The sequence below is a fragment of the Phascolarctos cinereus genome, unplaced genomic scaffold (genome assembly GCF_003287225.1).
Source record: "Phascolarctos cinereus isolate Bilbo 61053 unplaced genomic scaffold, phaCin_HiC Scaffold_3;HRSCAF=262, whole genome shotgun sequence".
NCBI lineage: Eukaryota > Metazoa > Chordata > Mammalia > Diprotodontia > Phascolarctidae > Phascolarctos > Phascolarctos cinereus.
Genome location: NW_027555736.1, coordinates 228,787,729 through 228,812,930, shown reverse-complemented (window position 1 = coordinate 228,812,930; position 25,202 = coordinate 228,787,729). Strand labels below are relative to the sequence as shown.

The 25,202-nt window shown below is 39.2% G+C and overlaps 1 protein-coding gene across 6 annotated transcripts in view; it reads left to right on the top strand.

Annotated features, from left to right (window-relative positions):
* LOC110208346 (prostaglandin reductase 2-like) overlaps positions 1-25,202 on the top strand; it is a 51,813-nt gene that overhangs the window by 4,977 nt on the left and 21,634 nt on the right. For 2 of the 6 annotated variants that reach the window (XM_020986323.2, XM_020986319.2), the window contains exons 1-3: positions 7,754-7,871; positions 9,461-9,544; positions 18,585-18,703. In XM_020986323.2, coding sequence (XP_020841982.1) covers positions 9,508-9,544; positions 18,585-18,703 — 156 coding nt within the window. In that variant the 5' untranslated portion in view covers positions 7,754-7,871; positions 9,461-9,507. Of the gene's footprint in view, positions 1-7,753; positions 7,872-9,231; positions 9,366-9,460; positions 9,545-18,584; positions 18,704-25,202 lie in introns of those variants that run through there. The other 4 variants (XM_078151479.1, XM_020986321.2, XM_020986320.2 and 1 more) reach the window with 3 other exon arrangements.

Genomic DNA, 25,202 nt, shown 5'->3' with positions numbered 1-25,202 from the left:
GAGAGTGATGCAAGAAAATCATGAAAAACAAGTCAACAACTTGCTAAAGGAGACCCAAAAAAATACTGAAGAAAATAACACCTTAAAAAAATAGCCTAACTCAAATGGCAAAAGAGGTCCAAAAAGCCAATGAGGAGAAGAATGTCCTAAAAAGCAAAATCGGCCAAATGGAAAAGGAAGTCCAAAAGCTTACTGAAGAAAATATTTCCTTAAAAATTAGAATACAGCAATTGTAAGCTAGTGACTTTATGAGAAAGCAAGACACAGTAGAACAAATCCAAACGAATGAAAAATTAGAAAACAATGTGAAATATCTCATTGGAAAAACAACTGACCTGGAAAATAGATCCAGGAGAAAGAATTTAAAAATTATTGCAGTATCTGAAAGCCAGGATAAAAAAAACCGCCTAGACATCATCTTTCAAGAAATTATCAAGGAAAACTGCCCTGATATTTTAGAACCAGAGGGCAAAATAGAAATTCAAAGAATCCACCCATCTCCTCCTGAAAGAGATCCCCAAAGGAAAGCTGCTAGGAATATTGCAGCCAAATTCCAGAGTTCCAGGTCAAGGAGAAAATACTGCAAGCAGCCAGAAAGAAACAAGTCAAGTATGGTGGAAACACAATCAGGATAACACAAGATTTAGCGGATTCTTCATTAAGGGACCGGAGGGCATGGAATATAATATTCTGGAGGGCAAAGGAGATAGGATTACAACCAAGAATCACCTACCCAGCCAAACTGAGTCTAATCCTTCAGGGGAAAACATGGTCATTGAGTGAAATAGAGGACTTTTAAGCATTCTTGAGGAGAGGACCAGAGTTGAATAGAAAATTTGACTTTCAAATCAAGACTCAAGTGGAACATGAAGAGGTAAACAGGAAAGAGAAATCAGAAGAGCCTTATTAAGGCTGAACTGTTTACATTCCTGCATGGAAGGATGATATTTATAACTCATGACACCTTCGTCATTATTAGGGTAGTGTGAGCAGAAAAAATTATATGTATGTATGTATAGACAGATAAATAGATAGATAGACAGATAGAGGGCACAGGGTGAGTTGAAGTTTTCAAATAGGGGCATTTGTTTTGTGATTGAAAGAGACCACTCCAGTACTATTCTGTAGTGTAAAGGAAGGTCGATGTTCCCTGATTCAGGAGAGCTAAATTTTAGCTCTAGCTTGCCTCGAAATGGCTAGATGACATTTGGTAAGCAGTTGCTTAATCATTTGGTGTCTTAAATTTTCTTATCTTTAAAAGATGGTGATTGGTCCACCTCCCAAACTGAGTTATTCTAAATTTGTTGGACTAAACAGGACAGATTGGACTTTATGAGGGCCTTTGCAACTCTGAAATTCAGTGATTCTGACATGGTAGTATCAAGTACTCCATAATTATCAGTAGAATTTGTTGATCTTTTAAAGTACTACTGCATACAAAGATTTGGAAATTGTCAATTGCTATATGTATTCTGTTTCTTGCTTTTGAAAATGTTTTGTCTGCAGAATACACTTCCCTCAGTAGCACTTGTATGTTAATCTCTTAAAATACTGTTAATATCAATTCCTGTGGCCCCACAGTATACAGAGAGGGCTGAAAGGAGCAAAGATACAGACTGGGTGGTGGTTAGAGAATAGTCCAAGTCGCCTGGGTTCAAATTTTTCCTCAGATACTTACCACTCATGTAACCTTGGACCAGTTGCTTAACCTGGACTCAAGTTTTCCCACATAAAATATGAAGGTTGGATTATATAGCCTCTGAGCTCTCTTTCAAGTCTAGATCTCACATCAAATCAGAAAGCACTGTTAATTGGGATCACTGCAGATTAATGCAGTGTAATCTCAGGTCAGCCTTCACTATTGCATGGAAGTCATACTGATTTGGTTTTTAAGTCAAGTTTTAGAGACTTCAAAATTTGCCTGTCTTAACCTTAACTCGCATGAGCTCTCTCCCAAACCCCTCCAAATACCTGTAAAAAATGACGCTAAACAAATTCTAGAGCAGCAGAACCCACAAAAAGATAGAGTGAAAGAAATTTCTAGCCCAAGACAACCTGGAAGGTTGATAGGAAAGGTCTGTTGCACCAGGCTGGGAGAAGAGTGCAGGCCAACACAGACCAGGCCCCAGCAAACCTGGAGCAACCCTCAGGGGGCTAAATAAGCCCGAGCAAACATGGAGCAGGCTTAAGGGACTAAATCCCAGGCAGCTGTGTTGCTTTCCAGACTTCTCAACCTACAAACACTAAAAACAACTTAGAAGGTCTGTCAGACCTGAGTGAGAGAGGAGCACAGTCAAGCCCTCACCCCTACAGCCCTGGGGCAGTTGCTTCCAGAGCTCTCCACCCACAGACAGTAAGGGGATTGAACAGCTGCTCAGAAGGAGATTACAGAGGTCTTTTTGCTGGCACTGATGCAGGATTCTGTTGCTTTGTCCAAACTTGGATCTGGGTCACAGTTCTGGGTGGCAGATCTCGGTTGAAGAGGAGCACTGGCATAGCAGAGCTTGTGGCACCAGTGAAAAGGGAACCCTTCTCACAGTTCCAGGGCAGAAAAGAGTGCTTGTGGTCATTCACAGGCCTGAGCACAGGCCAAGAGAGGAGTAAACACCTCTCCTTAGATCATACTACTTTGGAAGAACTGAAAACTTATTGGTCCCTTGAAGTATCCCTGAAAACAGCTAAACAAAATCTCTAAAGCTTGGAACACTACATCCTCCATACTAGTAACAGAGCCCTACCTTTTCTTCTGGGGCTGGGGGGGGGGATGCAATTGGGGTTCAGTGACTTGCCCAGAGTCACACAGCTAGGGAATGTTATGTGTCTGAGTCCCGGATTTGAACTCAGGTCCTCCTCCCTCCAAGGCCAGTGCTCTATCCACATGAAGAGCCCTACCTTAAGAAACAGTTAAAATGTAAAATAATTTGTTGGGGAAATGACCAAACAGCAGAAAAAACTCAGACTCTAGAAAGTTACTTTGGTAACAAGGAAGGTCAAAACATACACTGAGAAGACAACATAGTCAAACCTCCTATATCCAGAGCCTCCAAGAAAGATATGAATTGATCTCAGGTCATGGAAGAGCTCAAAAAGGATGTTGAAATCAAGTAAGAGAAGTAAAGGAAAAATTAAGAAGAGAAATGAGAGTGACTCAAAACAATTAGGAAAAACAGCTTACTAAAGAAGACCTAAAAAATACTGAAGAAAACAACACCTTAAAAAATAGACTAGGCCAAATGGCAAAGGAGGTCCAAAAGCTTACTGAAGAAAATAATTCCTTAAAAATTAGAATGGAGCAAATGGAAGCTAATGACTCTATGAGAAAGCAAGAAATCATAAAACAAAACCAAAAGAATGAAAAAATACAAGACAACATAAAATATCTTCTTTGAAAAACAATTGACCTGGAAAATAGATGTAGGAGAGCTAATTTAAACATTATTGGACTACCTGAAAACCATGATCAAAAAAAGAGCCTAGATATCATTTTTCAAGAAATTATCAGGGCAGAGCAGTGGCACAGTAGATAGAGCACTGGCCCTGAAGTCAGGAGGACCTGAGTTCAAATCCTGCCTCAAACCAAACACTTGACAGTTAACTAGCTGTGTAACCCTGAACAAGTCACTTAACCCCAGTTGCAAAAGAAAGAAAGAAAGAGAAAGAGAAAAGAAAAGAAAGAAGGAAGGAAGGAAGGAAGGAAGGAAGGAAGGAAGGAAGGAAGGAAGGAAGGAAGGAAGGAAGGATCATAGAGGAAAACTGCCCTGATATTCTAGAACCAGAGGTTAAAATAGAAACTGTAAGAATCCACCAATCACCTCCTCAAGGAGATCCCAAAAGGAAAACTAGAAGGGACATTAGTAAGCCTTAAGTCTTAGCCCCTTGTTTCATACATGAGGAAACTAAAGTCTAGAGAGAGAGATTACGTAACTTAAACAGTATCACACGGGTAGCAAAACAGTATCACACAGGTAGCAAGTGGCAGAACTGGGATTCAAATTCAGATCCTCTATCTCTAAATCCAGGGCTCCCTCCACTGTATTAGATTCTTCCTCTTAAAGGGAAGAATTCAAACAAGCAGTACTGGTTTGAAAATACATGCATTCTGTTGCTACATTTAAGGTTTTATCTTTTATAAACAACCATACCCAAACCATCTGGTTAAAAGATGGCTAAGGTGGAAATCAGAATCCTTTTTTCCTCAAAGAAACTGGTCCCTAAGCAATAATAATCCGTGCTTCATTGTAACTCTTAACTTGTGAAGTCAACTCATCTTGTGATGTTTCTTTAGCAGTCAAATCTAAGAATGAACTTGGGGGGAAGATACCAAGTATAAATGAAAATCACACATGATTCCCAAACCTTTAGGTTTATGGTTTCAAATCTCCCATCTCTTCAAGTGCTTGTAACTAAAGCTGCTAATGAATAGTAAGTTTCAATCATGAAGTTGGTCACCAGGTGACAAATCGTTTTGGCCACAGCAACCATCTCCTAAAGTATGGAGGGATTTTGATATCTTTTGGTAGAGCAAGTGCCCAATCATGTTGAAATCACAGCTCCTTTAAAGTATTGTTTTAGTAACTTATTTCTCCTGCCTGTAGCCTTTGAATGAGCAGGGCTCCAAGGCAGGAAAAAAGAAGCAATTAGATCTGGATAACATATTCAGTCAATAAAATCTACCTCTGGTTTTGGAGTGTAGCTATATCCCATCTAACCTCTTACAGTATTACACGGGTTCTAGTCCCCTTACCATCCTGGTTACCCTACTCTCTAGAAAGATTTCAGCTTCTCAAAGTCATTCGTAAAATATGATAGATAGAATTACATATCTTACTCTGGTTGTGGCTTACCCAGGGCAAAGTACTGTACAATGGAAACATTACCTCTCATATGCTTCTTTTAATGAGCCATCAGATCAAATTAGTTTTGGGGGAGTTATCTCCTTGCTGACCTATATTTTCCTTGAAGAATACTAGAATCCTTAGTTATTGTTCAGTTTGTTTTTCACGAAAACTCTCAAGCTTGCCTATTCCATTGGCTATTTATTTTTCAAATTCATCTGGGTAGCACTTGAAACATCTCTTCACAAGGAGTCCCTGAATGCTACCTCAGGCTGGAGGCATTGCTGTGGGTATGTTCAACATTCATTCAAACCCATAGTTCATGAGCCTTCATCAATGTATTTGTCACCTGGAGGATATATTAGTTCAAAGTAGAACATGTTGATTAAACAGTATATACTAAAATATGTGATAAGCAAAATTTCTACAGACCCACAAAGATGCAGTCTTCCGCAGGGGAGAGGGGACTTTCACAGAAAACAGATCTGACCAGGAACACAGACAGTGGGATGGCATCCACATGTAGCCAGGACAAATCCATACTTCCAGTGCTCTCTGGTTACGTCATTAGGTAAGCTGCTTTTTACATTGTACATGGGGCATTTGCTTCTCTGTTATCTCTGCTGTAAGTCTCTGTTCTGGCCATGTCCACCGCAGAATGCTTTTGTTATTGGACTCCTCCCCTACTGGATGCATCATCTGCTGGTGCTGGGCGTCTCTAGTAAGATTCTGCTGGTCTTCAGCTTTGCAGCCTCACTGGATTTCCTGCTGTTCTTTGCTGCCTTCGCTGGAGTGTAACTAATAAGTAGCCTTTCCTTAAAGCAAAGGGCTAAATTCTTTCAGTCAGAAGCCAGTCTTTGTAGACCAGTCAACTGGCAAGCAAAAGTCAGCAGATGCTGTAAAGCTAAAATTAAGTCTTTGCTTTTAATTGCTTTTCCTCTTGCTAGGCTCAGGTTCCCTGATCCTAGTGTCCCATCTGACTTGGAGTTAGAAAATACCTTCCAACTCTTGTTATGCCCCTACTTGTTAGTCTGGCTGTGTCCCTTAAAATCATCCCAGGGATTCTGTTTTGTGAGATTCCAAAGGAATATGAGGAGCTGGGAGGAAGAGACTGCTTCAAACTCAGCATCCACTCAAAACACAGTTCATGAGCCTCCATCAAGGTGTTTCTTTTGTCAGTCAATCAGAGGACATACCAGTGCAAAGAAAAAGTCATTAATTAAACAGCTTAGCAATATATGTGATAACAAAAGTTTTTCCATACACACAAGGATACAATCTCCCTTGGGTTAACATAACACCAGTGGTAGAAGGGACCACACAAGGAACAACTATGGCAAGGAACAGATATGACTGGGAATTCTCCGAGTTGCCATGAAAATCAACTTGTGGCAAAGCACAAAGGTCCACGTGCAGTCCTGGTAGCTGGTGGGTACCCTAATTATTTGGTTATAAATTCTGCCTTTGTTATATATTCCTGCAAGAAAATCATTGGTTTCTTTATGTTCCTGTTACTCAAATACTTGAAGACAGTGGAACCACCATACTTGAACTCTGATATCACAGTCCCAGATGTTCAAATAAGGGAGGTAGAAATGTCATTAAAGGGGCAGCTAGGTGGCGCAGTGGATAGAGCTTCGCCCATGGGGTCAGGAGGACCTGAGTTCAAATCCAGCCTCAGACACATAACACTTCCTAGCTGTGTGACTCTGGGCAAGTCACTTAACCCTGATTGTCTCACCAAAAAGAAGAAAAGCCACAAAAGAGAGCAAAGACAAGAAAAGCAGATTAAATCAAGTATATACAGTGGAGGTCTGTGCTGGAGACAACCCAGTTGTGTCCATTCCAGATGACCCCATCCTATACTCTGGTGTTTGAGGGATCTCAACCTCTCAGACCCAACACCACCATGTGGCAAGACCCCAAAACTATTATCCTGGCCACCCAATGAGTAACATCTTACAAGGACTTGGTTTATGCACCCTTGGATTTTTAGCGCCCACCTTCTCCATTTTCAATCCCACACAGCCTAAGATCTCTAACTTGAAAAGGGCAAAACCCAGATTCTGGGGAAATGTCCTCTGGTTCCTTAACAATGTAGCAGAGTATCTCATGCCCTGATATGGTCACCTACATCATGAACTGATTCTCTCTAACCTTAGAGAGACCGTTCACCAGTTGGCAAAAAAGACAGCTCATAATAATGTGGATACAAATGGTGCCCTAAGGATTAAAAAGAATGTTAAGTGTTTCTTTTCCATGACTTTGTGAAGCCCCTCCTGAGTGACTTGCGTTCCTGTCCTAAACTCCTTTCCCCCTTATCTTGAAATACCATAAAAGTCCTCCTTATCTTGTAAGCAACAAGCTCCCTCATCCTCTGTCAAAGTTCTTTTGGTTTTACAAGACCTTATAAGGCCTGCGATATCCCCTTCCTGGTCCTTATCTGTTATCTCCCAGTCAGTTCCTCCAGCCTACTGGCACTTCCATCCCCATTATACAAAGGATTAGTCCAGTCCACTAAAGGGTGGATTCTTAAAATCTCCCGCACCTAGTCGGTTCTAATAAACCTTGCTTTTGGCTGAAAGAAGGCTTGGATCAAATTCGAGGCAGGGCCGGCATTGGTTTCCCTTGAATTTCGGGTCCCAGCACCCCTAGACCTCAACACTATTACTCTCCCATTTCACAGGTAAGACAATCAGGGAACAGAGAGATCGAGACGCGATCTGAGTCACCCAGTTAATAAAAGCTTTAAATGTCATATTTCAATCCCGGACTTCCTGACTCCAGATTCAGGGCTCTTTTGCGGGGATCTTCAAAAATTAAGAGTTTAAAGTTTGGCTACTAGGGCGGCTTCCTGTAGGATAGAACTGGCCCCGTTCCAACTAGGAAAAATATATTCCCGTACTTTGGACTGGATCTGGAGAGAGGGAGGAGCCGTGCGCATGCGCATGCACAGGCAGTTTCAGCATCTGCTGAAGACCTCGGAGGGTCCTGCCCCTAAAGCATCTGTGTCCTCCCGGGAAGCCCTTCCTCCAGGTGAGTGCCCGCCTCGGGTTCTGACTAAAGGTGGCCCAGGCCCTGGCGGTAAATTGGGGGAGCGAGGAAACTGAATACTGTATTTGCACACCTGGAAAATGATGTGGGGAGGCGGTGGGGCTCGAATACTGCCTCCGCCCGCCCCCCGACTTGCACCTCTGCCTCCCCGTCCTCTGCCACCTAAGGTCTGCCCCAGCTCCCTGATCCGCTCTGTTCTCAGGGCACTTGTTTGCCTTCAGGGGTCTGTATGTGGTGGGATACTTCTAGGAACTGACTGGAACCGGAGCTAGAAGAGACCTTTTAGAGATGGCTGTGGAATCTAACCCTTGCCCTCATTTTACCAAGAAGGAAACTGGGGCTCAGAGGTTAAATAATTTGCCTGCGTCAGAGAGGTGAAATGATTTGCCCAAGACCCCACTGAGATTTGAATTCGGGCCCTAGGAATCCCAAATTCTTCTTTCTTTGCCCTGCACCAGATCAAGTCAACAAACATTAAGGGCTTACATGTGCCAGGTAACAGTGTTAAGTGCTGGGGATGTGTCCTTGCTCTTAATTAGCTCCCAGTCTTGTCTAGTGAGAGACAGCATGCAGAACAAGTAACAGGTTACATACAGGATAATTTGGGGGTAGTTACAGAGGAAAGGCCATAGTATTTAGGAGGGCTTGCTGAAGGTGGCCCTTTAGCGGAGACTCGAAGGAAGCCAGTGCTAGTCTGTAATAAAGGAAGCTAACTCTATGTAAATATATGATATCTATAGTATCATAACATATATAAATATGTATACTCTAACAAGTTAGCTGAAGCTGACTTTACACAGGTGGCTAATTCAGTTATGGATCCAGTAAGCTTCATTTTTATGATGTCCTGGTGCCTGCTGACTTCCTACCCAAAGAAAGTATTAATAATCCATGGGCATGATTTTTATAGGCATTACTTGTATAATTGGATAGAATGACCAGATTTGGAAGAAAATGTCATTTGGGGTTTTTCAGTTGAGGAGGCTTTGAGAAGACCAAAGCCTACAGTCCCTGTTTGAACAAATACTACATGTACTCCCTTATTCCAGTTGGTAACCTAGACATGATATAAGGCATTTCTTTTACTGTTGGGGCTCTGTAAGGATGTTCATGAGGTCTCACTGATGGGCGGAGGCCCCTCTCGGCTGCTTGATCTATGAGCAAAGGTGGCCTGGTTCGGTGCTCCATTCTATGCATCTCTAACTTCCCTAGTTACTCGTTAGTCATTAACAGTGTATTTGTGATTACTAGTAGATAAGTGCATGGACTGTGCATGCACTGTCCTTGAGCACAGCATGGGTTATACGTCATTGTAACTTGAGAAAGATTGCCTGTTATTTTACTATATCAGTAAGTGCTTTGCTAAAAATAAAAGGAGTTGCTGCCATCTTTTCTCCCAACTCATCAATGCGTGCTCGGAGTGAAAGATCAAGCTGGTCTTGATTCTTCAGGTGATTTGGAAATCCTAGGTCCTAGGTAGGCTCTGTAGCCGAGTGAACTAGTTGTGTACAACATTTTACTCCTTTAATTGTTCAATTTTTTGAAACTCTTCTTTGGTTTTGAATTTTTAGGGAACTCTGAAGATAGATCTTTGTAGCTCTACCACCTCAACATAGTGATGCATGTCCAAAGAGTTGTACTGAATTCCCGACCTGGTATGTATTTGTTTATGATTAACATACAGCTGTGTCTACTCGTTACTTCTTTTTTTTTACTCTTTTTTCTTTTTTTCTTTTTCTTTTTTTTCCTTTTTTTTCATATGCTTTTGAGTTGAAAATTTTTCTCCCTTTCCCTCCCCCCCACCCTCCCCAAGATGGCGCACAATCTGACACACAGGCTTTACATTTACATACCCATTACACATATTTTCACATTACTGAAGTTGTAAGTAAAAATTAAAACCAATAAGAGGAACCATCAGAAAGATGAAACAAAACTCAACAGAAGGTAAAAATAAGTGATAGCAATTCTACTTCCATAGTTCTTTCTTTGGATGTGGACAGCATTTTCCATCCTGAGGCCTCTGGAAATGTCTTAGATCCTTGTAATGCGGAGAAGGGTTCAGTTTAACATTCTTAGTCATTGCATTACTTGTTACTTCTTAAAGAGACAGAAGTAATAATAACAGTTGTTGACCTGAAATGCAAAAACAAAGGTGATAGAAAATAATGTTATGTTAGAAAAATGTCCACAGTGGTACAGAGACCAAAGTATGTGAGCAAACATCTGTAATACTCTTCTTTATATTCCTTGACCTTGAATCCTTTGCAATAATTAAAATAATACTAAGTAGAATAGATTCTTCTTACTTGTTCTTTTTCAAATTTATTAGGATATTTTAAATGTATTTTCCTACTTCTTATACAAAGCATTGATCTACTTCTATACCATTTGTTTAATCGTAGAAGCTTAGAACTAAGAGAGGTTCCAGAGGTTGTCTGCTTCATCCCATGATAGGCTTTATGTATTCTACAGGTTGTCTATCAACTCATACTCTTAAAGACCTTCCCAGAAGGTAAAGTCTCTTGATGGATCTATTTTTCCTATTCTACCCTGAGTGACTATACAATAGATTAGCAAATAGAGACCTGGTTCAAATCCTGGCACTACCACTTATAACTCAGGTAAATCACTCACCTCTTGGGAACTCAGTTTCCTTGTTTATAAAATTAAGAGATTGGACTAGAATGCCTAGAAGTCCTCCAAGTATGGCTGGGGGCCTCTGAAGGTCTCCAAGTCAAAACAGTATTCATAATAGTACTGAGATATTTTAATTTCTAATATGGTAAAAGCTCATAAATATAACCCATACAAACAAAGGATCTGTCCAATTTCAAATTGTATGTGTCAGTCAGTTACTAAACATTTCTTTATTACATGCTTACTATTTGCTAGGCGATATGCTAAGCACTGGAATATGAAAGTGTGAATCTCCATTTAATACCACTTTCTTTAAAAAAAAAAGCACGTAAATAATTCTGTCTATTAACTTTCAAAACTGGGCCTGCTCATATATGCTTCCTTCTGAATTTCCTTCTGTTCCTTCTTATGCTTGTAAAAAAAAATGCTTCAGTGGCCCTTCTTTTTGTGGGGGAGAATGATTATTGCTAACCACCCATAGCCCCACTCTCTTTCAACCTCTCCCCTTTCCCCCAATTTAAAATGAAGAGAAAGTGCAGTGGAGGGAAAAAATGGACTAGTCAGAAGACCTGGGTTTGAATCCTGCTTCTATGTCAGTTAATTTTTCTGGATTTCTGTTTTCTCATCTGGAAACTTAGGACAATAATTTCATTACCTACCTCACAAACTTACTGTGAGTTATTATTATTCTTATACTGTGTATGTCATCAACAAATGAACAGAGGTTAATCCAATTTACCTATCTACATGTCACACCAAGCTATGTATAAATTCATTTTTTCCTCAGTTGCTTTTTGCTGTTACACAAATTCTTCTGACATCTTCCTATAGGGTTTTGCCAATGAGCTGCCCTGTCTCTCTGCTTGACAAGGAGATTAAGTGTCGTATCTAACCAGTGTCATTTCTCGGCTTTTGCAGCCTCTGTGTTATGGTGACTATTTTACATCCATTAAATTTCTGAAGAAAACAGCAGTCATTGTAGACAGTTTTATTTTGGAGTTGACAACTTGTTTAAAATCATGTTGCTGCAATTATAGTAGTGATTCGCCTTCACTTCTGGCCTTTCTTCTAATTTAGTACTTTTTTGTTTTTTATTTTTATTTTTGGTTCCAAATTCTCTCCCTCTCCCACCTATTGAGAAAGTGAGAAATAAGGTACCCATTACACATATGAAGTCTTGCAAAACATTTCCACATGAGCCATGTTAGGGTGGAAAAAGGCAAGACAAATAAAATGAAACAAAGTTTCAGTTTGTACTCAGGTCATCAGCTCTCTCTCTGGAGGCGGACAGCGTATTTCATCAAGAGTCCTTTGGCATTGTTGGTCATTGTATTGATCAGAGGAGCTATGTCTTTCCCAGTACATTATTATATCATTGTTGTTACTGTGTACAATGTTCTGCTTCACTTTGTATCAGAGCAAACCTGTCTTCCCAGGTTTGCCTGAAGCCAGCTCCTTCATCATTTCTTACCACACAGTAGTATTCTATTACAATCCTACATGTGGTGTTTACTTTAACCTTTGCTCTAACCAGTCAATGATTTGGTTGCATACACACGGTTGATTCTATAGCAACTGCTATGTTTGTCCTCAATTTTTTTCTGTTTGATAGAATATTTTATGGATTTCATTTTTGTTTTGTGCTCACCAAGGACAGTGATAAATAGTCTATGAACTTTTGTTCTTTTTTCATGAATCATATTTCCAAAAGATTTTCTGGTTTTTTTTTTTAAATCCCCATGTTTGCAATGAATTGATTAAGTATCAAAGTCCATGTTAGTTAAGCTGCAATCATCTTTACACTGATATGTTTGCTTATGCTTACCTGGAGCACTGAAAATCAGGATGACAAAATATCTCATACCAAGTTAACCTTCCCTGCCGTTGGGCTTATGAGTAAAAAAGCAAAGCAAAACAAAAACAAAACGAAAAACCACCTCTCCAAATTGTTTTGTTTTCTTTCTGAAGTACACTTCCAAATTGTTCTTAAAAATATCTATCATGGGGCAGCTAGGTGGCGCAGTGGATAGAGTATAGGACCTGAGTTCAAATCCAGTCTCAGATACTTACTAGCTGTGTGAACCTGGGCAAGTCAATTAACCCTGTTTCTTTATTTGTTTTTTGTTTATAGGCAGTTGGGGTTAAGTGACTTGCCCAGGGTCACACAGCTAATGTCAAGTGTTTGATCTGAGGCTGGATTTGAACTCAGGTCCTCCTGACATCAGGGCCAGTGCTCTATCCACCTAGCTGCTCCCAATTAACCCTGTTTGTCTCAGTTTCCTCATCTGTAAAAATAAACTGGAGAAGGAAATGGCAAACCACTCCAGTATCTTTACCAAGAAAATCCCAAATGGGGTCACCAAGAGTCAAACACAGCTGAAAATGACCAAACAGCAACAATAGAATATTATGGCAAAAGATTGAAAATGTAGTACAATTCAAAACGGAAGGTCCATGTCAAAGCACTAGTAGAGAAAGCAATTTAACTGGAAATCTGAAGGTTTCAGGTATCAGTGCTGGCTCTGCCAACAACACCTTGTATAACTGAGGGCAAATCATTTAGCCTTTGTGGACCTCCATTCCCATAAAATGAGAGAGTTTGGAACCAGATGATCTTTAGGGGCCTTTTTAACTTGAAAGAGCTTGTCATTCTATGCTATGATTTTATGTTTGTGATTTATTTTAATCGTACTATCTATGGGAAAATTAATATGATAACATATCCTTTTAAGACTTGAGTAGGGCTGTGATCCCATTGACGTGGGTTCTCCTGCCCCCAGAGCAGGGCCTTGTTCTAGGTCTCTTGCCATCACTATTATAGCACATGGATAATTAATTCTTTGCTCTTCCTATATTTTCTGTTCACACATCTCTGATGGTATCTTGCATGACACTTAAACAAATGTAATTTCATCATTTATTAGGTAATTTTCTGCAGCCTACTTATACCCACTGTGCCAAGCCCATGTTCACCTGCAGCATCTGTCCAAGATATAAGATCATAAGTTCATAGTCTTAGGGGGGAAAGGGATCTTAGAGGTCACTGAGTCCACCTTCTTTCTCATACCAGTAAGGAATCTGAGGCCCAGAGAGATTAAGTGACTTAACAAAGCTCAACCCAGGTCTTACCCCATATTGACTGCTCTTTCCACTGAGTAGGACCGGCATTTTATGGGTGGACCTCATTATTGGTTTTCCATCCAGCTGCATATAATTGTCTGGGCAGTTAGCTTTCTTCATCCATAAGATTCTTCCTGTGTATATAGTTAGGCCATACTCTTTTGAGTAATCATGGAATGTTGATGATTTGAAAATTAGTCTTTATTTCAGAGAAAAGTTTGAGGGGCACAGAAAGCAGTGTCCATTTCTTTTCAAATGTAGTCCAGCAGAACGGTTTTAGGGAAACCTCGGAAGACTTGTGTGAACTGATGGAAAGTGAAATAAATAGAATTAGAACAATTTATACACTGACAACATTGTAAAGGCAAACAACTTTGAAAGACTTAATAACTTTGGTCAATTCAGTGTCCAGCCATAATTCTAGAGGACTGGTGATAAAGCATGCTACTTGGCTCCTGACAGAGAGGGAATGTATTCAAGCTGCAGATCACACACACACACACACACACACACACACACACACACACACTCACTCACTCTCTCTCTCTCTCTCCCTCTTTTGGATGAGGTAGTTAGGGTTAAGTAACTTGCCCAGAGTCACACAGCTAGTGAGTGTTTATGTGTCTGAGGGCTGGATTTGAAATCACGTCCTTTTGACTCCAGGGAGGTACTCTATCCACTGTCCCAGCTAGCTGCCCTCTTAGACATATATTTTTGGACACAGCTGTTGTGGGAATTTGTTTTCCTTGACTATTCATGTTTGTCTCAAAAGTTTTTTCTTCTTAATTTGAGTGGGAGGAGGAGGTAAGGGTAGCATTGCCATTAAAAAAAAAAAGAGGATCATTAAAACATGTTTTTTGAAATGAATACAAGAGGACAGAGAAAGGCCAAAAAGATCAACATAAAAGTTGGACAGCTTTGAAAGCAATATGCTTCATTTAACATATACTTAAAAAGAAGAGCAATCTGTTCTTAATGGAGATTGAGTTTCATGTACAGTCCTGTCTGTCCTTTTGCATATATGGAAGTGCTTATTTTCGTTGATGTTTGTAAAGGTCAGAATAACAAAAACTGGGGGAAAACCTCCAACTGAAATCTGATTTACTCTCTCCCTTCTGTTCATTTCTGGGCCCAATTTGTTGTCAATCTGCTGTATCTGTCCAACATATATGTACTGATAGACTAGCTATGTAGGTTGTCCATTCTACTAATTATCATAGTCTTAACCATGGACATTCTTTAAAAAAAATGATCATTTCCTCCCTCACTTGTAACAAAAAAAGTACAGCTAAACAAAATAAATCCGTCCCGACAGGGGACATCCTTCATTTACTTGATTGTACCTGTGAACTCTTTTGTGGTTATGGACCTCATATAGGAGACCTGCTGTGTTCTAGGAATTGATGTAATCAGTACAAATGTCATCCATAAATAGGATTACCTAGAAGATCTTACCAACTTGGAGGAATAAATTTTATACTCTCTATTTTAGGCACAAGCCTGCCAGAAACAATTTTTATTAATTTAGACTATCCTAATTTAGGATTTTTACTTAGAAAGAAACATTTCCACCCTATGACCCTGAAAATCTCTCTCAACCAAGCAGTTTGGGAGTTGTAGCATTATTGTGACAATAGATAAAATTCCAGAATGAGATAAAACATTGTTTTGGTGGTCAGGGTAAAGTTCAGTTAATATTTTACCTCATTAAACAGAGCAACAGTTATGTAATTTTCTGCACATCCTTGAGGAATTATTTTCTTAAAATCATTCCAGCCCTCTTTGACCATTCCCTCTAAGGATTCTCCATTCCAGCTGATCACTGTTGCTAGATATTTCCTCTCTACACTTCTGTTATTGACTCACTATTGTACTGTCCTGAGTGGCTCTTCCAAACCTTTTCATCATTACATGTGTGCTAAAACCTGTGATTCTTAGCATCTGCTGCCTAACCACACATTCTTGTTTTTGTTGTCTGCTTTTAGAATTCATTTTTTTTAGGATTTAAATTCTCATATTTTGGATGAGTATGCAATTATCATCCTTATACATAAGGATGGGAAATTTTTCTACACACAGTTGAATGTGAGAGACAGCACTGACATAGTGAATGGAGAAAGGCAGGCCACAGAGTCAGAAAGAGTTGATTAAGTCTTGAATTTTTAAATCTTGAGAACTAAAACAAAACCTTTTTTTTACTTTGTAAATCCTTCCCTAACTTTCATAACTGGTGGTTAGGTAGTTTAAAAATGAAAGGTTTAGTGATAAAAGTCTGATATCTGAGTTATGTAAGAAAAATGACACAAATATATAATACCAAAGAACTGTTCTTCCCTAGATCAGTAGTCAAAGATTAACAGTTTTCAAAGAAGAATTCAAGGTATAAGTAGTAGATCCTTGGAAAACATGCTGCCAAATAAGCATAGAAGGAACCTAGGTGGTGGAGTCTGAATGACCTCATTTTCATTGTGCATTGAATGTTTATTAGCTGTGTGTCCTTGGGGGAGTCACTTAACCTCTCAAAGTCTCAATTTCCTCTTCTTTAAAATGGGGATGATAATAATAACACCTTCCTCTCAAGGTTGTTGGGAGGACAAAATGAGATATACTGCATAAATAGCTTTTTGCAAATGACAATATAAATGTAGCTATTATTATTTGCTTTATCATATAATTAGTAATCAGAGAAATTCAAATGAAAGCAACTCTGAGATTGAATTTCACACTATGCATATTGGGGGAGGGAAGGGATAAGCATTTGTAGGGTGCTTGGCACTGTGCTAAGCACTTTACACATATCTCATTTGATTGAATTGGGAAAAGTGACCCCAAAATTGGAAAGTTTATTTTTGTAGGGTCTTTGCAAGATAGGCACACTAATATACTGTTTTTAGATCTTTGAATTGGCTCAGCTATTCTGCAAAACAACTTTTAATTAAGCAAGAAAAGTGTCTATATTGTCCATATCCTTTGCCTCATTCATCCTACCTTTGGGCATATATCTTGTATAATCCTATAGAAACAAAAGTCTAGTATGTGCCAAAACGCTAATTGCATCACTCTGTGGATTTCCAAGATTAGAAACAAAGTGGGTGCCCATGAATTGGAGAATGGCATCTGAATATAATAGACTGTTATTGTGCATTAAGAAATGTTAGAAAAATCTGAAACACAAATCTACTACAAGAGTGAGTGAAGGAAAGCCTACATTGGGCTTCTCCCTAGAGAGAAGCGGCACAGTGCACATTAGTAGCATGTGGGTGCTGGTTCAGTGCTACAATCAACTTTTAAATAGTAAGATCCATACGCCACCCACCAGGGCTAGCATTGGTCTAGTTCATCTGAGTTACACTCTTCCTGGACAACCCATGTTGTGTTCCTCCTTGTCATGTGTCGTCATGCCTCCCATGATAAAAAATGGCGGCTATCTCTGTCCGTGGGTGTGTCAGTCAATCTTTAATAAGCTTGTTAAGCAAGCACTATGGAGAAAATTGTTTGCCCTGTCCAGGCCCAGTCCTTTACCAGGATGGTTGCAACAGGTTTAGCCTCCAGGGCTGTTCAAAGGAACTAGTTGTTTACAGAATGTTTAGTACACTTTCTGATTGGTTGAGAGGCTATCCACAAGATCTTGGAATTCCTTATTCTGCTGTGGAAGCCTAACCCCCTAAAACCTTTCCTACAAGAAATGATGAGTGTATCTCTGGGCAAGACACTTAACCTTTCAGTGCCCCAAGCAAGCAAGCAAGTTTATAAGTTGTAGAGTGAAGATAAGGAGCTCTCAATACCTGGTTTCTTCATCTTTTCACTGAACATTTGCACAGTATTACCAAGAAAACTGATAAAGGGGAATTCAGAGAAACAGGGAAATGTTCATTTCATGGGCAATGTGAACTGATGCAGAGCAAAACATGCAGCATTAAAAGAATACTATAAAGTAGGAACACAATGATATAGATGAAAATTTAAAAGGAAGTTGGAAGGTGAGTAATTGGAAAACCAGTAAGGATTCCAGAAAACGGATCATGAAACGTAGTACCCTCCTCACATTAAAGAGGTAGGTGAGTTCTAGGGCCTAATGTTATATAAGTTGTCAGATGCAATCTCTATATCTCACGTTTTTGCTTAACTGTTTTTGTCACATGGTAGAGTTAGGGGTGGGGATTCCAAGAAATGACTTTGAGGTAAATACAATAAGAATCAATACAACTTTAAAAATTTATCACAAGATTTGTGGGTAATACCAATTGTAAAATCTGTAGTTTCAAAGGAATATTTTTGAGAAAATCAGCAGCAATTGGAAAATAATTTTGTCTAAGTAGGTCATTTAAAATTGTCGAGAAATGCAGGCATTACTCAGTTCAATTCAATAGGCATTTATGAAATGCCTTCTAAAACACTGGGGATATAGATTTTAAAAAAAGACTGTGTTCTCAGGGACTGCTTACAATCTAATGGGGAGGAGAGGAATTATATGGAGGGGAAAGGGGAGAGTAGCAGTGCAGCACCAGGGCATACCCAGCATGGGGGCATCATGATGTTCTGTGGATTGGAAACCATGCAGATCTGCTGGTGGAAAATGGAGTTACCTGCAAAGTTCTGAGCTCTCTATAAAGGAAGGCTTTGGGAGGAGCGTATTGCTTTATCCTGCAGCCCTGTCATCAGAGGGGAGAGGCCACTGAGGGAGTTGAGAAGGTGTTGATTATCACAACCTGGGTCAGTCTGCATGGTGGTGAGATATCAGTTGATCAGCTTATCCTGGAGGAAGCATGATGTTGTATGGAGTGGAAGCTGAGCAGAACTGCTGATGGGAAATGGACATTTCAAGTGAATAAGGGAATGATTGCTAAAGGGAATTATTTTAGAAAATAATAGTTAAGAGAATGATTATTCAAAAACATTTTTATTGCCTCTTTCTTTACCCAACAATTATTTTAGGAACACATGGCACACCAGTGGCAGAGAATTTCCGTACAGAAGAGGCTGATTTACCAGATAAATTAAATGTGGGACAAGTAAAAGCCAGAACTCTTTATCTCTCTGTGGATCCTTATATGGTAAGTAGCAAGGTGCTGTGATTAAAATAACAATAATAATAGTAATAATAAATTTTATGAGAATAAGCTACATGTGAATATAGAATATTATTGAAAAGGGTATTAGAAGGGAACAATTAGGCTGTTACACGCACAAAGCCTATCTCAGCCGTCACAGGATTGAGTAAAAGGCGGAGAGAATATACAATTCAGCTGTGTTTCTTGTTTGTTCATTATGAAAAAAAGCATTTCATTTAGTCAAACACAATGCTGCCATACAGGCTTTCCTCTACAAGATATCTCTGTGTATATAGCATAATTATGAGATTCCTTGGAATATATAAGGGATAACCTTTTCTTGCAATCCTGTGCCCTTTAATTTTAGGTGAGATATATACTCACTCACCTAAAGCATTCAGCTTTGATATAGGGGAGCTTCAGCACAGAGTTCAAGTCAGAATGGGATTCCTTAGAGAAAGTGAAGTTCCCTAAATCTTCCTATTTGTGGCTGACATTGTAGTGAATTCATTTAGCCCTCAACATTGCACAGCCTCTCTTTACAAATACTTTATTTTTATTATGAACTTGACAAACATCAACATAAATTAACATTTTCTATAGAAAGAATAGAAAATGAAGATTCCTTATGAAATCTCTAATCCGTATAGTTTTTTTAGTAGGTTTTTTCTCATTCAAACTAAACATGGTAGTTCTAATATTGTCCTGTTTTTCTATGTCCCTTTCTTCTTTCTTCTTTTTATTTTACAAAATAATTTGCTGACAGTTGTTTCTTACTTTCCTTTCTTTCTTTTTTAAGTATGGCTATGAGTACTGACCCTTCTCCTACCAAAACAAAAGTCCTTCCTTCTAACAAGTAAATATGGTTACTCAAAACAAAGCCATGCACTGGCTCTTTTGGTAAATACATGTCTCATTCTGCACCTGTCGATCATCACATGTCTGCCAGGTCTTTATCAGTGTTGTTTGCATTGGTTTTAGTTATTTAATGTTTCACAGTTGTTTTTCCTTACAATGCTGTAGTCATTGTTTACTTAGATCTCCTGGTTGTGCTCATTTAGTTCTGTTTCACTTCATACAAGTCCTCGCAGGGTTCTTTAAGTCTATCTCGTTGCTCATTTCTTATGACAAAATAATCAATGAAGAAATATTTAGGGGCAGCTAGGTGGTGCAGTAGATAGAGCTGAGTTCAAATCCAGTGTCAGACCAAAGGCTTGACACTTTCTAGCTGTGTGATCCTGGGCAAGTCACTTCACCCCAATTGCCTGAAAAAAAAAAGCAATATTTATCAAGTGCCTACCATGTGCCAGGCATATGTGCCACAGACAGGTAGGTGGCACAGTGAATAGAGTGCCAGGCCTGGATTCAGGAAGACGAGTTCAAATTCAGACTGAGATACTTATCAGCTCTGTGACACTGGGCAAGTCGCTTAACCTCTTTTCCTCAGTTTCCTCATCTGTAAAATGAACTGGAGACAGAAATGGCAAACCACTGCAGTATCTTTGCCAACAAAATCCCAAGTGGGTCACAAAGAGTTGAACACAACTAAAACTGGTCAACAACAACATGTGCTAAGCACTGGGGATACAAAAAGAGGTGAAAGATAGTCCCTGCCCTCAAGGAGCTTACAATCTTTTTTTTTTTGAGCTTACAATCTAATGAGGGAAACCACATGCCAACAAATATATACAAAGCAAGCTATATTCAGGAGAAGTAGGATATAATTAATAGAAAGAAGGCCCTGGAATTTAGAGGGTTTGGGGAAGGCTTCCTGTAGGAGGCAGAATTTTGTTTGGGACTTAAAGGAAGCCAGGGAGGTCATTGCATTCATATCCCATAATTTGTTCAGCTACTATATGCTACTATAAATATTTTTGTGCATGTTGGTCCTTTTCCTTTTTCTTTGATCTTTTTGGAGTATAAGCCTAATAGGGGTATCACTGGGTCAAAGAAGAAACACAGTTCAGTAATATAGTTGAATATAATTCCACATCACTTTCAAGAATGGTTAGACCACTTCACACCACTTCTAGTGGTTCATTAGTGTGCCTTTCCTGCCTTAACCCTTCCTATAATTGTAATTTTCGTCTCTTGTCATTGCTAATTTTTATTTGCATTTTCATTTGCATTTCTTTTATTGTTATTGATTTGAAGCATTTTTTCCACATAATTCTTGATAATCTGCTTCTTTGGAGCACTGCATGTTCATCTCCATTGACCTTTTATCCATTAGGGAATAGGTTTGGTTCTTACATAGATTTTGGATAGATCTTGGATCTCAGACCTTTATCAAAGAAATTTGCTGTGAAGATTTTTTTTGTTTTCTTAATTGTTTTTCTTCTAATTCTAAATGCATTTATTTTGTGCAAAAATCCCTTTGATTTTATGTAATTAAAATTGTTTAGTTTCTCTTCTGTGATAATCTCTATCCTTTGGTCAACAACTGTTTTCTCATAGTGGTGAAAGTTCTCTCTTTTCTTACTCCTGTAATTAGTTAATATTATATAATTTTGTGAATCTAGGTCTTGTGTGCCTATCTTTATTACTGTAAAGTATGTCTTGATAGCTGGACTCTCATTTTGATGCATTTGATAGTTATTTTTAAAAAATTTCTCTCTCCCCCTTGTTTGGTAATATACAGGAAAGCTGATGATTTTTGTGGATTTATTTTATACTCTTTTGTTTCCTGAAATTGTTGATTGTTGCCTGTGTAGTTTCTCTCAATAAATCTTATGTCATAAGCAAAAAGTCACAGTTTTGTTTCCTCTTTGCTTATGATTGTTCCCTTAATTTTTTTTTCTTATTCCTGTATAGCTAGTATTTCTAGACCTATATAAAATGTCTTGAGAATAGACATCTGTGCTTTACCTCTAATCTTCCTGGAAAAGACTCTAACTAGAGAGCCTCTTAAAAACAATCCACAAGTATTCTAAAAATTTTGGCCTACTGGCCAGATTATAATATGCAGCTGGATGTACAGCCTAGAGATTGTCCATCAGTCTGTGCAAATTAATTGACCCTCATATTGAACAGGGGATAGCATGCTATATTCCCTTTGAGAAACCACAGAAGTTTTTTGTTGTTTTCTTGTTCTTTTCTTTTTAGTGATTCAGACCTTTTCTAGGAGACTAAGGTTAATATTTTTTAAATTTAATTTACTATTTATTTTTTACATTCTATCCTTTTTAAATTTTGAGTCCCCAATTCTCTTACTCCCTCCCCCTACTGAGAGAGAAAGCAATACAATATTCATTATACATGTGAAATCATGCAAAACATTTCCAAGGGCATCAGTATTCTTCTAGTGGTGGTGTTCTGCATTTCAATCATGGAATGCTGCAGTCTCTGCAAAACTAACACTGAAAATCATCCAAAGAAGGAAGTAATTTTATGGCATTTTGTAGATTGTGTGATTAATTTAGAAAGCCCTAAATAATCAGCCTTTATGAATTGAATTAATTAATCATTTCAACAAAGTTGCAAGATACAAAAATGTAATTGAATACTAATGTGCCATAAGAAACTACTAAGATAAAGAATTGGTTGGGGGGGAAGAGTTGAGGAAACCAAGGGAAGATATGTGAATTGATGCAAAGTGAAATAAATTGAAACAAATATATATCTATATGCATACACACACATACACACACACACACACACACACACACAAAATATAAATGGAAAGAATAAAAAAGTACATAGGAATACTACATGATTATAATGACTGAGTTTGTCCCTGAAGAAGAGATGAGAAAATATACCTCCGTCTCTTACTTGTAGAAGTAGAGGGACTATAGTTATAGAATATTTCATAAACTGTCAAACTGGGCTGATGTGTTCATTGGGGTTTGTTGTGATGCTTTCCCCCCCTTATTCTTTGCTATGAGACATGTTTCTGTGTGAGGAAGTATGGAGCCGTATATTTGGAAATGAAGTTGATGTATAAACAGATGATATCAACAAAACATTTTATAAAGGAGGAAAATGTGTGCAATGGATAATGGTTAGCCAGCCTGTATAATTCCCTCATTCATTCAAGCATTCATTAAGTTCTTCATAAGTACCAGGCATTGAGCTAAGCACCAAGAATACAAGGAAAAAGGAAAAAAGAGTTCATTCCCAAAAGTAACTTGTAGTGGTATCATCATGATGTCCAGATAGTGCATGCCCCTAGAATCATGGGTGGACCTCCTGTAAGTTCACCATAGGACAAGAATCACATAGGGTAGAGAGGCATCAATGGGCTGTACTTTTCACCCTTAGAGTATGTAATATTGAGAAGACCACAGGTCTCTTAGAGCTTCCAGTCTCCAAAGTAAGGTATTACTGGCATTATGCCAAGGGGTTTGTGATCAGTCGGTCAGAGGGTAGGAAGATGAATCACTTCTCACCCTGCCCATAATAGCCAATCAAAAGGCTTGTTTCCAGCACAACTGTACCAGTTCCTATGCCTTACCACTCCTTTGTTCCTTTCCATCCTTCTGCTGTGCAAGCTCCTAAGCTCCCCACCTCAGACCTGGAGGGGGAAGGAGTGATAACCTAGCTGGGATCCAAGTATCCATAGCAATGGCAGTGAAAGTGCCTCTGGGAAAATCCCTCTTCACTGCATAGCCACCATTTGGCAGACACCCCTTGGAGGGTAAGCTCTACTTTCTGAGACCAGAACCAGGAGAGTGAAAGCCTACCTCTTTCCTTGTTACTTTGGGTGGGGCAGTCAACAAGTTGAACAAGCATAGAAAAGTTTGTCTCATTACATTATCTTTCTGCCAAATGTCTCCTTTTCAAACATTTCTGTTACCATTGAGGACACAACCATCCTTCCATTCACTTAGGTTTACAACCTAAGTGTCATTGTACACGCCTTGCTCTCCTTTACCTCACATATCCAGTCAGTTGTCACATCTTGTCATTTCTGAATCCACAACCTCTCGCCTTTTCCCCATGTACACAGCCACAGCCCTAGTACAAGGCTTCATCACCTCATGTTCAGACTATTGCAGTAGTTGAAAGCCTCTCCTCACTCCAGTCCATTGCTCACTCAGCCATCAAATCAATGTTCCTAGCACCCAGGTCTGACTCCTTATTTGGTCAATTCCAGTGGCTCTTGATCAGCTCCAAGACCAAAAATAAAACCCTCTGTTTGGCAGCCAAAGCCTTTCCCAACTTTGCTACATTTCTTACTCCCCCTGCCATGGAATCTACCATCCAGTGACATTGGTCTCCTGGCTGCTCCTCAAACAATACATTCCATCTCCTGACTCCAGGCATTTTCACTGTCTGTTCTCCATGCCTGGAAAGCTCTCCCTCCCATCTCCACCTCCTCGTGTCCCTGGCTTCCTTCCAATCCTCTGCAGGAAGCCTTTCCTGATCCCCCTTACTGCTACTGCCTTCCCTCCATTAATCATCTCAAATCTATCCCATGCTTGTTCAGTTTTGTTTTCATCTCATCTCCCCATGAGCCTATGAACCCTATACCAGCACAACTGGGTTTTCTCCTGTTCTTTGTATCCCCAGTGCTTAGCCCAGTGCATTAGGGTACTGGAGTATCTTGACTGGATAGACTGATTTTCAAAGAATGGTGCATTGACCGTCTAACGCAGTTTGCTTTTGTTCTTAGCATACCTAAGATGTGTATTTACTTTGTGGGGACCGAGTATGGTCTCATGGAGGTGGCTCTTGAGCTGAATCTTACAGGAAGCCAGATAAGAAAATAAGTCAGCGGTTAAGTGACTTGCTCAGGGTCACATAGCTAGAAACTGTCTGAGGCCCATTTGAACTCAGGTCTTCCTAACTCCAGGCCTGATACTGTATCCACTGTACCACCTAGCTAAACATTTATTGAAAGGTCTCCTGAAATATAGGTAAATTATATCCATAGCATTCCAGTTCTCTACTATGTTAGTAATCCTGACAGAAAAAAACAAATGAGGTGAGTATGCTAGTACTTGACTTGCTTGTGAACTGGATTTAAGTGTGGTAGAGCTGAGCCAAGTTGGCAGCTTCATTCTCTCTTCCAGAGTCATTGAAGTCCAGTGGCAAGACAAGAGTCAGTGATTACAGAGAGATAGTATGGCTTCACCAAGAACATCACCCTGACGATGTCATTGGTCCTCTTTGAGAATGGAGGACAAACAGCACTAGCTACTTATTTTTAGATCTCTGTTTCTTTTTCCAATTCAATAAATAATCATCCAGCACCTGCTGTGTGCAAGGCACCAATGACGAATTTGTCACAAAGGTAATAATAACACGTGATGATTATTGAATCATCTTTTCTAAATGTTTGTCAGTCATCTCTTTAATTATATTTTCAATAACTTTCCTGGGAATCAAAATCCCACCAACTGACCTACATAGTTTGCAGCCTCTGTTGTCTTTTTTTTTTAATCCAGACTTTTGTCCCTCTCCAATCTTGTGACACCTCTCCTATTTTCCATAAAGGTCTTTCAGATATCATTGATAGAGGCTCAACATTCACATCTGCCAGTACTTTCAGATTATC